This window comes from Canis aureus, chromosome 1 (genome assembly GCF_053574225.1).
Source record: "Canis aureus isolate CA01 chromosome 1, VMU_Caureus_v.1.0, whole genome shotgun sequence".
Lineage (NCBI taxonomy): Eukaryota > Metazoa > Chordata > Mammalia > Carnivora > Canidae > Canis > Canis aureus.
The window spans coordinates 109253319-109266275 of NC_135611.1; the positions used below are offsets into that span (position 1 = coordinate 109253319).

Consider the following 12957-nt stretch of genomic DNA (forward strand, 5'->3'; position numbering starts at 1 on the left):
CAGATGCAGACGGCTGGGGGTGGAAAGCAGGACACAACTTTCATAGAAAGTTTTATAGAAAGAGAGGGGCTGGGGCAGCCCTGGTGGCGCAGTGGTTTGGCGCAGCTTGCAGCCTGGGGTGTGATCCTGGAGACCCTGGATCGAGTCCCACATCGGGTTCCCTGCATGGAGCCTGCTTCTCCCTCTGTCTGTGTCTCTGTCTCTCTCTGTGTGTCTATGAATAAATAAATAAAATCTTAAAAAAAAAAAAAAAAGAAAGAGAGGGGCCACTCTGGAGGTGGAATTCCTTTTTACAGCCACTCTGCAAGATACCAAGTGCCAGCTCCTCAAGGACGGAGGGGGGTGGTGGCCAGAAGGAGACCTTAGAAGGTTAGGTTGACATAGGGAATTGCCACGTCATGCGTCGAAATCGGTTGCATTCTTGCAAATCTGTAGCAAGAAAGCAGTTTAGTGGTTGCCAGGGGCTGGGGGGCACGATGGGGTTTCTTTAGGGTGATGAAAATGTTCTGGACCTAGAGAGTGGTGACAGTTGCACCCCACTGGGAATGTACTAAATGCCATTAATGGTGAATGTTATATGACTCGTATTTTTCTAATTTTTTAAGTAATGAATAATAAGCCATTTCACCCCCTCACTCCAAAACAGGATGATGTTTGGCAATTTCCTAGAGTTCAACCTAACATCATTTTTAAATTAATTTTAAAAATTTTAGAGATTTCCTTTTGAAGTCCTATTCCCCAGTGTGGGGCTCGAACCTACAACCCCAAGATCAGGAGTAGCATGCTCCACCGACTGAGCCAGCCAGGTGCACCCAACTTAACACAATTATAGAAACCTGGGCAGCACAGGTGGTTCAGCGGTTTAGCACTGCCTTCAGCCCCGGGGTGTGATCCTGGGGACCCGGGAACGACTCTCACATAGGGCTCCCTGCATGGGGCCTGCTTCTCCCTCTGCCTGTGTCTCTGCCTCTCTCCCTCTCTCTCTCTGTGTCTCTCATAGTTGAATAAATAAAATATTTTTAAAAATTATAGAAACCTGAAAAGGTAAATGAATGCCTAAGATAGAGAAATAAGTGTCTTTTGAACAATGTATATTAATATGTGATACTCAATGCACAGAAGAGTGTAGGTCACATCCATGTAAGATTATTGTCAAGTACAATAATCTAATGAATATCTGTAAAACCACCATCTGTCCTAGAATCTTTGAATATCTACATCAGAGGTCAGTAAACTTTTCAGGAAAAGAACAAAGAGTAAATAGTTTTTGCTGGTCAAGGAGTCACTCGTGGTCTCTGTCTCAACTATTCAACCTGCCTTGGTGGAATGAAAGTGGCCGTGGACTGAACAGGCCTGGCTGTGTTCCCAGCAAAACTCTGTTTACGAAAACAAGCAAGGGGCCAGATGCGGCCCCCAGGCTGGAGTCTGCTGACTGCTGATCCAGGTGGAAGATGCTGCAGTGTTGAAACCACAGACTCTTAGAACATTGGAATCATAGGCTATTTGACCCAAGGGATTCTACAGGTGACTCACAGACTATTTGAATCATAGGATCTAGCCTGTCACATCGGAACCCAAAAGTGCTAAACGTGTAGAGCTCCAGCTGTTGGATGTTAGGATTTCGTAGATGGTCTGGACACGGGTGAAGGAGTGCTAGCCCTTGGCCGTCCGGTATGATAGCCGCTGGCCACATGGGGCTACCGGGCATTTGGAACGTGGTGCCTCTTGAGATGCAAAATACACACTGGATTTCAAAGATTGGTAGGAAAAAGCAACATGAAATCTCTCCATAATTTTTTGTATTAATCACATCCTGAAATGATAATATTTTATTTTTAAAAAATATTTTATTTATTTATTCATGAGACACACAGAGAGAGAGAGAGAGAGAGGCAGAGACACAGGCAGAGGGAGAAGCAGGCTCCATGCAGGGAGTCCGACGTGGGACTCGATCCCAGGACCCCAGGATCACACCCCGGGCTGAAGGGAGATGCTCAATCTCTGAGCCACCCAGGCATCCCGAAATGATAATATTTTAAATATATTTGGTTCAGTGAAATGTATCACCCAAATCAATCTCATCTGATCCTTCTTGTTTCTCTTTGCTCGTCTCTTGCTTAGCTGCTGGAAAATGTAAGATCACTTATGGGGCTCCCGTTGTATTCCCATCAGACGATGCAAATCTGGAGTGACACCCTCCTGAAGGTTGGAGATGGGGGGGTGTTGATGCCTCAGAAGGTCAGGTGACACAGATGCAGGGGAGGAGTCTCTGACCCAGGCCAAGGGGAGCCTGGTCTGAAGAACAGGAGGCTGGGTGGGTGGATGACCAGGGACTCGAAGGTGGTGGGGGAGGGACACAGCCAATTCAACCAAACCCAATCATCATACTTCCTTTCCCCACCACTTCCTCTTCAAGACTTGTTGACCTAGCAGATCCACCAAACCCCAGATTTGGCAATGGCCTGGCCCTTCACCCCACTTCCCTCCTGGGCAGGGCTGCTCAACAATAGCACCTCAGAGAAGCCACCTGGATCCCGTTCACCAGCCTCTGAGTGTTTCTAGAAGACGATTGCGGGGCCCAGCTCTTGGGACCGTGCCTCCTTCCCAAATCAGGGTGAGGGAAAGACCTCATTGCCCGTAGTCCATTCCCCAAACCAGAAGGGCTGGCCGCTGGATAGGAACAGAGGGGGTGGGGGGTGGGGGTAGAGGAGGAAGTCAAGAAGGACTTCCTGGAGAAAATTGCACCCTGAAATAAGGTAGAATAGAGACAGAGGAGATGCCTGGGCGGCTCAGCAGTTAAGCGTCTGCCTTTGGCTCAGGGCGTGATCCCACATGGGGCTCCCCACAGGGAGCCTGCTTCTCCCTCTGCCTGTGTCTCTGCCTCTCTCTCTGTGTCTCTCATGAATAAATAAATAAAATCTTTAACAAAAAAATAAAAGAATAGGGACAGAGATGACCTTTTAAAAACAGGCCGGTAGCTGGATGACCAGACAGGAAGCGAGGCAGACACCCAGGTCCAGGAAGATGGGACGCTTGGTGGATGGTGGGGCTTCCTTAGGATCCCCTAAATCCTTAGGGGATTTAAGGGGTGGGAAAGGCTTGGGAGAACATGCCAAGGTCAATTTGAAGGGGGTCAGGAGGTGCTGAGGCCGTATCCTGAAGAGAGGGCTGTGAAGGTACTGGGTGAAGCTGTAACGTGAGCAGCATGTTGGAGAAAAAACTCCAGAAAGCCAACATTTAAGGGCAGAGAGAGAAACTCTGGCCAGTGGAGGCGAAGTGAAAGGGTGTCAGAGGGAGGAGGCAGGCTGTGGGAAGAGGGCAGGGAGAGATGTTGGCTGTCTAGGGAGAAGAGACATCCAAGATCACAAGGGTCTTCCAGGGTGGTACCCCAGACCTGAGGCTTAGGTCTCCCCCAGCGACCGTGGTGCCTGGGGATCTGTACAGGTATCAACATTTACTACCCAAACCACACACAGCCTTTTCTAGAAGCCCAGCAAAGCACCTGTCCTCTGTGTTCAGTGTCTTTATGTTTTTTTCTACTTATTTTTTATTATTTGAGAGAGAGCACACAGGCAAGTGGGGGTTGGAGAGGGGCACAGGGAGACAGAGAATCTCAGGCAGACTCCCCACTGAGCCATGGGGCTCGATCCCAGGACCCCGAGATCATGACCTGAGCTGAAGGCAGATGCTTTACCAACCTAGCCACCCAGGCTTCCCTAGACAGTGTCTTCACTTTTTTTTTAAGATTTTATTTATTTATTCATAAGAGACACACAGAGAGAGAGGCAGAGACACAGAGGGAGAAGCAGGCTCCCTGCGGGGAGCCCCATGTGGGACTCGATCCCCGGACCCTGGAATCACGACCTGAGGTAAAGGCAGATGCTCAACCACTGAGCCACCCAGGTGACCCCACACAGTGTCTTTAAATAAAAATTGTACCCCAGGCAGAGGCGACAGGACTGGAGTAGCAGGATCCAACTACCTTTGGTCACAATCGCGCTAGATCCCAGCCCAGCGCCCCATGCGCGGGCTGTTCCCTGGACTCAGCCTGCTCTTGCAGAGAGGGAAGACGAGGCTATACTCACGTTGTCCAGCCCCACGTGGCTCCTGAGCACTTGAAGTGGGCCAGTTGGAATCGAGGCGTGCTGTGTGTAACATATATACAAGATTTTGAAGACTTGGGGGCACCTGGGTGCCTCAGTCAGTTAAGCATCAGACTTGATTTCAGCTCAGGTCATGATCTCAGGGCTGTGAGATCGAGCCCCACGATGGGCTTCGTGCTCCGTGGAGAGTCCGCTTGAGATTCTCTCCCTCTCCCTCTGCCCCTCCCCCTGCTTGCACCCTGTCTCGGTCTCTGTCTCTTTCTCAAATAAATAAATAAACAAAATCTTTCAAAAAATGTTTTGGATATATTGTGCTGGGCAAAATGTAGTATGGACTGTATTAATATTTTATATATTAAATATCATTCTATAACAACATAATAAAAACATATTAATAGCATAATTATTATTATACATTAATATATATTACAAACATTAATATACTGTTAATGTGTTATACATTTTCTATATTTGTATTACAGTTATGTTTTTATATTATCTAATTATAAATATAATTATACAACATATAGCATTGTTATTCATATAATACATAATTGTATAATATATAATATTCATATAATTAATATATCATCGCTATAATTGTTGTTAACATGACATTATTATATCATAAAATATATTACTATGACTTCATCTGTTTCCTTTTAGTTTTTTTAAGTTTATTTATTTAAGTAATAGAGACTACTGATGCGGGGCTCGAACTCATAACCCCTAGATCAAGAGTCTCACTCCACCGACTGAGTCAGCCAGGTGCTCATGGTTCTCCTTAATTTTTCAGTGTGGCAACTAGTAAATTGAAAACTACCAAAAAAAAAAAAAAAAAAGAAAACTACCATGCAGCTCAATCATTTTTCTGCTGGGTGGTGCTGGTCTGTACAATATTTCTAGTCAATCCACACAAATGAATGCATACACGAAACAAACAAAATTTTCTATTTATTTGAAAAAAAAAGATTTTATTTATTTGAGAGAGACAAAGTGAGAGAGAGAGATCACAAGCAGAGGGGAAGGGCAGAGGGAAAAGCAGACTCCCCACTGAGCAGGGAGCCCGACACGGGGCTCAATCCCAGGACCCTGAGATCATGACCTGAGCCGAAGGCAGACGCTTAACTGACTGAGCCACCCAAGTGCCCACAGAAATGTTTTAAAATTGATTACAAATAACACATTACAATGTTTATTTTTTTATTTTCATTATTCAAGTGCTGAAAACTACTTTTTTCTTTTTTTTTTTTAAGATTTATCTATTTATTTGAGAGAGAGAGGAGAGAGCATGTGAGCAGGAGGAGGAGCAGTGGGGGAGAGAGAGAGGATCTCCAGCAGACTCCACTCTGAGTGCAGACACCCCCCAAAAGCAGGGCTTGATCCCAGAATCCTGACTGAGATCATGGCCTGAGCCAAAATCAAGTTGGTCACTTAACCGACTGAGTCACCTCAGTCACCCCCAGACTAGTTTTTAAGCCAAAAGTTTACACGATTGATAGAGCATTCCTTTGAAAGGGCAAAATATGGAGAGCAGAATGGTGGTTGCCAGGGGTCCAGGACAAGGCTGGGAGGATGGAGGGACATGGGCCATCACGAGGGATCCCAGTGGTAATGGAAATGTCCTACACCCCCAGGGTAACAATGGCAACATCCTAGCCATGATCTTGCAACATCATTTTGCAAGAGGTCCCTATAGTGCAGCAGGTCAGGGGCACACAGGATCCCTCTGTATCTACAGTGACATTAAAATTTTCTTTCTTTCTAAAAAAGAAAAAAGTTTTTCTTTTTTCTTTTTCTTTTTCTTTCTTTTTCTTTTTTCTTTCTTTCTTTTTTTTTTTTTTGAAACATACACACAAAACAGCAGTTTACAAAGTCAAAAGTCAACTTTCCCCATGAGCGCCTTCCCCCGAGGTGCCTAACCAATGTTTCCCAGCCTCTCCCTTCGGCACTCCGTCCTCACACTTGCTTTTCGCCAAATCCATTGAACATCTTTTTACTGAATATGTTTTCTCAAAACCCGATTAGTAAGACCTTCACTTACTGTTTTTTTTTTAAATCAACTCACTTAGAAAAGCTTAGCCAAAAAAAAAAAAAAAAAAGAAAGAAAAAGAAAAGAAAAGAAAAGCTTAGCCAGTGAATTTTGCTTTGTCTGTCACAAGAATACTTTTTGAGATGCTCCTTAGGTTTTTTTTCCCCCAGGTCTCTGTAAAATAAACACGTCACCATTTTTTTAAAGGTTAGACTGTTTCTTTCTTTTTCTTTAAGATTGTATTCATTCATTTTTTTAAATATTTCTATTTATTTATTCATGAGAGACACAGAGAGAGATGCAGAGACACAGGCAGACAGAGAAGCAGGCTCCCTGCGGGGAGCCCGACGCAGGACTCGAACCCAGGACCCTGGGATCATGACCCGAGCCTAAGGCAGATGCTTAACCGAGCCACCCAGGCACCCCAAGGTTAGAATGTTCCTATTTGTCTCTTTTCTATGTATCGACTGTGTCCCATGCACAATCTCCACCTGCAGCAGACATAGGGCTGTTCGGGAGGTGCTCCGAGTAATCCTGGTTTCTGCTTGTTTCCCAAAGTCCTCAGATGGAAAAGGAAAGTTGAGGGTCCCAGAGGGACGCGTTCATCCTGGAAGTGAGGGAGGACGGGTGCGGGGAAGAAGGAAGGAATGGAGGGGAGTTCGCTCGCAGGCCAGCTCCCCACCAGGGGCTGGGTTAAAATCAGCAGAGGGGGAAGGGACAGGTGGGAGGGGGAAGCCGGGAGGCCCCCCTCACACCCCCTGGCTCTTCTGCGCTGGGGTGTCCACCGTGGAGAGCGTGATAGACTTGCTGTCCCGGCCCACGGTCTCCTCGGCCAGCACCTGCCGGAGCCTGGCGGGCAGCGACTTGAGGAAGCGGCTGTGGAACCCCTGGGCGGCCACCACGTAGATGATGGGGTTTATGCAGCAGTTGATGTAAGCCACGGCCACGCACAGCGAGTCCAGGCGGGACACGCGTCTGAAGCTTTCCGAGTGCTTGTAGAACAAAGCCATCATCATCCCCGTCACCTGGTAGGGCAGCCAGAGGACAAAGAAGCTGACCACCACGGCCACCACCACCTTGAGCGTCTTGGTGGAGCGGGTGGCCTTCCGGCTCCAGGTCCGAATCAGGAGGAAGGTGTAGCAGATGCTCAGTATCACCAGCGGCCCCAGGAAGCCCATGAGCAGCCGGAGGATGGCCACGCCCCTCTCCACCAGGACCCCGACCCCGCTGTAGTCCACGCCGCACGTCATCCAGAACGGAAAGTACTCCGTGTGCACCCCGCGGAAGATGAACGAGGGTACGGTCAGCAGCAGAGCCACGGCCCAGGCCACGCCGCAGGCCGCCCAGGCCAGCTGGGGCCCTCGGTAGTTCTGGCACCAGATGGGATTAAACACCAAGACAAAGCGGTCGGCGCTGATGGTGGTCAGGAGCAAGATGCTGGCGTACATGTTGAGCAGGATGAGCGAGGGCAGGATGCGGCAGGCAGCGTTGCCAAAGGGCCAGTAGCCCTGCTGGACGATGGACGAAAACAGGATGGGCAGCGCCAGGCAGGACAGGAGATCGGCCACCGCCAGGTTGAGAAACCAGATGGCATTGATGGTTCGCCGGACCTCGAAGCCCGTCACCCAGACCACCAGGAAGTTGCCTGGCACCCCCACCAGAAAGACCATCACGAAGATTACCAGGGCGATCATATCCGGGACCGACAGCTTGGGGGTGTTGAGAGACTCATCCACAAATATGTTGGGGTCCAGGGTGGCAGTGCCATAGTCGGGGTACTCGGGGGTGCTGAAATTCATGGAGGCCTGGGGGGAATCAGAGAGGCAGGAAGAGGATGAGTTGCAAACAGGTGCCAGGGGCCCATGGGAGCTACTCGTCTTGAAGCCCATCACTTTGCTTCTCTGATCCCAGGTCTCTTCCCAGGAAAATGGGGAGATCAAGGGCTGAGAGCTGGCTGGGGTGTCATACCACATATAAAATTGGAAAACCCTTCGATGCTGATTAGTCTCCCTGCCACCCTACCACTGCCACCTGATGTCCCTGGACATCTCTATGACCTAGCAGCCAAACGGTTAAAACCTAGTCCTGCTGCAGTGTTGTGGTCACTGTGCATTCTGACTGGACGGTACCCATGACACACTGCTTCTTAGCTATTTTTAATGTCACCAACAAACTGAGATGATATTACCAGGTAGTTACCCCACTGCACCCCCCCCCCACCATCATCCTCTTTGGCTGCCTTCCACCTACTGAGGCTCTGAGCTCTATCTGGGAGTGGCTCCCCGGAGAAGGCAGTGGCTTGGCAGCATCTCACATACTCGGGCACAACATTTAAGTGAGGAGGCGGAGAACCAAAAAGCCTCAGGCAGGGGCCCCGGGTGACTCAGTTGGTTGAGCATCTGCCTTCAGCTCTTAGCTCATGATCCTGGGGTCCTGGGATCAAGTCCCACATCAGGGTCCCTACTCAGGAGAGAGTCTGCTTCTCCCTCTCCCTCTGCCCCTTCCCCTGCTCTCTCTCTTTCACTCTCTCTCAAATAAATAAAATCTTAAAAAAAAAAAAAAAAACCCTTTAGGGACGCCTGGGTGGCTCAGTGGTTGAGCATCTGCCTTTGGCTCAGGGCGTGATCCTGGGGTCCCAGGATGGAGTCCCGTATCGGGCTCCCAGCATGCAGCCTGCTTCTCCCTCTGCCTGTGTCTCTGCCTCTCTCTCTCTCTCTTTGTCTCTTATGAATAAATAAATAAAATATTTTTTAAAAACCTTTTAAAAACCCTTCAGTCATCAAGAAATAATATCTTGATACAATATTTTAAAGAACCAAAATCAATGCTCCCAAATATACCCATGGTGGAAAAAACATCCAGATTTTAAATGAAGACAGACTGCTTTGGTTGTTTGTCTTATGACCCTGCATGATTGTGCAGTGGGAACTGTCCAAACAGACCAGAGTTTGCATTCCCAGCTGGATGGGTCTTCGCAGGTTGACGATGACATGCAAACGTATCAGACAATGCGAGGCTTTATGTATAGTCATGATGCTGGGGCTTGGGGTTTCTTTTTTTTTTTTTTAATTTTAATTTATTTATGATAGTCACAGAGAGAGAGAGAGAGAGAGGCAGAGACATAGGCAGAGGGAGAAGCAGGCTCCATGCACAGGGAGCCCGACGTGGGACTCGATCCCGGGTCTCCAGGACCGCGCCCCGGGCCAAAGGCAGGCGCCAAACCGCTGCGCCACCCAGGGATCCCCAGAGGTTTCATTTTCTTTTGTTTTGTTTCGGGGGGGTTGAGTAGAGCTTTATTTTTTCTGTTTGGTTCAAACTATGGGAGGATATTTTTCTAAGTGTAGAGGGGCACACATGTGTCCTTCAGCTTAGGATTCCCAGATGGCACAGCACTAGGTCTCAACTGTTCTACTCAAAGCCTGCAAGTGTCGTTACTGCTGTATGCCTCTGTTGCTTTCCTGGTTGACCCCTAGCCGTTCATCAGCTCTAGCTCTAAAACCTCAGTCTCAGGACGCCTGGGTGGCTCAGTGGTTGGGCATCTGCCTTCAGCTCAGGGTGTGAGCCCGGGATCTGGGATCAAGTCCCGAATCAGGCTCTCTGTGGGGGCCTGCCTATGTCTCTGCCTCTCTCTCTCTCTCTCTCTGTGTGTGTGTGTGTGTGTCTCCCATGAATATATAAATAAACCTTTAAAAAATCAATAAAACTGCAGAGGGAAAATATTTGGTGACAGACCAGGAGGAAGAATGAGAAATGGGAAGAAGAAATAGATTTCTGCCTTGCTGGAGGGAAGGTAGAAGGGATGAAAGGAACAGAGAAGGCTAAGTTCAAGGACATTGAGGACCTTAGTACCCAGATTATGGTCTCCAATGACCATCTGCCATTCAAAGAAACCAGGGCTGATTTCTGTTCTGGGACAGGAAAAATACAAGACGAGCCTAGAACATCTCATACTAAAGAGTAAAGAAACTTTAGTATAATTAAGGGGAATCCAAAGTCAATGTGGGAAACCTTCCTTCAGAGAAAAACCTAAGAATAATATCTGCAGAAGGAACTTCAGAATTCAGGAAATAATGGGTCTGGATGGTGAACAACATCTGATAAAACCATCGGGTGAAAGGCAGATGGGAACTTTACAATAAATAGGCTGGACTCATAGCCCAAACTGGCCAATCCACCTCAGCATCCAAAGAGGGACAATCGGATATTCTGTTCTTTCGGATGTGAGGCATTGGAAAGAACACAGCACCACCTATGAAGTAATTCTTGCCAAATAAATAATTGTGAGTCTAATCAAGGTTCTAGATCAAAAGTTACCAGTCTTGGGGTGCCTGGGTGGCTCAGCCAGTTGAGCATCTGATTCTTGGTTTCGGCTCAGGTGGTGGTCTCAGGGTCGTGGGATGGACCCCCATGTCGGACTCTGCACAGGGTGTGGAGCCTGCTTGGGATTCTCTCTCTCTCCCTCTGCTCCTCCTTCCACTCTCTCATGCTCTCTCTCTCTCAAAAAAACAAAAACAAAAACTACCAGTCCACAGGAAAAGCAGGGGAGAGAGGAACATGACAAATAACACCACAGGCACAAGATCAGCCCAGTCAGACCACAGGAAACCCTACAGGACAAATAGTCTGTTTTCTCCCACAGATAAATGGCATTGGGAAGGAAAGAGAAAGAAGAAAGAAAGAAGGAAAGAAAGAAAGAGAAAGAAAGAAAGAAAGAAAGAAAGAAAGAAAGAAAGAAAGAAAGAAAGAAAGAAAAGAAAGAAGGAAGGAAGGAAGGAAGGAAGGAAGAAAGAAGAAAGAAAGAAAGAAAGAAAGAAAGAAAGAAAGAAAGAAAGAAAGAAAGAAGAAAGAAAGAAAGAAAGAAAGAAAGAAAGAAAGAAAGAAAGAAAGAAAGAAAGAAAGAAAGAAAGAAAGAGGAAAGGAAAACGTCACTGATTAAAAGAGATTTAGAGGGATCCCTGGGTGGCGCAGCGGTTTGGCGCCTGCCTTTGGCCCAGGGCGCGATCCTGGAGACCCGGGATCGAGTCCCACGTTGGGCTCCTGGTGCATGGAGCCTGCTTCTCCCTCTGCCTGTGTCTCTGCCTCTCTCTCACTCTCTCTCTGTGTGACTATCATAAATTAAAAAAAAAAAAAAAAAGATTTAGAGGCGTATCAAGCAAAGGTAACACAGAGACCTCATTTGGATCCTGATTGGAAGAATCAATTGCAAAATCAGACATTTTTTTTTTTTATGATAGTCACAGAGAGAGAGAGAGAGGCACAGAGACACAGGCAGAGGGAGAAGCAGGCTCCATGCACCGGGAGCCCGACGTGGGATTCGATCCCGGGTCTCCAGGATCGCGCCCTGGGCCAAAGGCAGGCGCCAAACCGCTGCGCCACCCAGGGATCCCAAAATCAGACATTTTTGAGACAATCCAGGACACTCAAAAATGAAGTGGGGTATTTGACAATAGTAAGGAATCAGTGCTAATTTTATTGAGTGTGACGTGGTTTTGTATTCATGTTTTTAAAAAAAAGGAGCAAGGGGCACCTGGTTGGCTCAGTGGTTGAGCGTCTGCCTTTGGCTCAGGTCATGATCCTGGGGTCCTGGGATCGAGTCCCACATCGAGCTCTCCGCAGGGAGCCTGCTTCTCTCTCTGCCTGTGTCTCTGCCTCTCTGTGTGTGTCTCTCATGAATAAATAAGTAAAATCTTTAAAAAAATAAAATAAGGGGATCCCTGGGTGGCGCAGCCGTTTGGCGCCTGCCTTTGGCCCAGGGCGTGATCCTGGAGACCCGGGATCAAGTCCCACATCGGGCTCCCGGTGCATGGAGCCTGCTTCTCCCTCTGCCTGTGTCTCTGCCTCTCTCTCTCTCACTGTGTGCCTATCATAAATAAATTAAAAAATAAATAAATAAATAAATAAAAATAAAAAAAATAAAATAAAATCTTTTTAAAAATTTAAAGGAGTGGGAAGGCTGTTTCTGATAAAGGTAAATAGCAAGTGAAATAGGATGTTTTGGATTTACTTTAAAATACTCCAATAGTGGAGTGCTTGGCTGGCTCAGTGGGTAGAGCATGCAACTCTTGATCTCAGGGTTGTAAGTTTGAGCCCCTTGATGGGTGTAGAGGTTATTTTATAACCATTTAAAAAACTTTTTATTTTCTTTTTTAAAGAGGGGGTGTGCCCACACGCATGCACATGAACAGAGGTTGGGGGAGAGGGGCAGAGGGAGAGGAAGAGAGAGAAAATCCCAAGCAGGCTACTCACCCAGCTTGGAACCCTACACAGGGCCTAATCTCTCGACCCTGAGATCACGACCTGAGCCAAAATCCAGAGTCCCATGTTTAACTGACTGAGCCGCCCAGGTGCCCCCCCCCCCAAATTTAAAGACCTTAAAATTTTTTTTCAAAAACAAAATAAAATAGAACACTCCAGCAAAAGAAATAGCTGGGAGACAGGAGACAGGAGACAGGAGGGGAGAGGAAGGCCATGGGTGACGAAGAACAGCAAAATGTTGTTGAAGCAGGGTGATGGGGACACCAGGGTTCCCAGTACCATTCTCTCTACTTCTGTATGTTTGAAGTTCTCCATAATAAAATAACACGAAGAGCAGAGGGGTCCTGAGCTTCCTCCCAAGCAGACTGGCTGGGAGGACCATGGCCCCCAAGACAGAAGGCGTCTGGGAGTAGCAGCTGAGCTGGAGAGAGCCTTGTAGGCAAGTCCATGTCCCAGAGGCACCAGCCACAGCAGACGAATCCCCGTGGCACGATCACACCAAAGCATCCAGATTGAATACAGCACTTAGGACATGTGCCCGACACGGCATTAGCTCTTCCAGTCCTG

The 12957-nt window shown here is 47.7% G+C and overlaps 1 protein-coding gene across 4 annotated transcripts in view; it reads right to left on the reverse strand.

The window, feature by feature from the left end:
* Positions 1–5065: 5065 nt before the first annotated feature.
* The window catches only part of C5AR1 (complement C5a receptor 1), a 45553-nt gene continuing 37661 nt past the window's right edge, over positions 5066–12957 (reverse strand). For 2 of the 4 annotated variants that reach the window (XM_077847268.1, XM_077847292.1), the window contains exon 2: positions 5066–7940. In XM_077847268.1, coding sequence (XP_077703394.1) covers positions 6885–7940 — 1056 coding nt within the window. In that variant the 3' untranslated portion in view covers positions 5066–6884. Of the gene's footprint in view, positions 7941–10449; positions 10632–12957 lie in introns of all 4 variants that reach the window. The other 2 variants (XM_077847281.1, XM_077847275.1) reach the window with 2 other exon arrangements.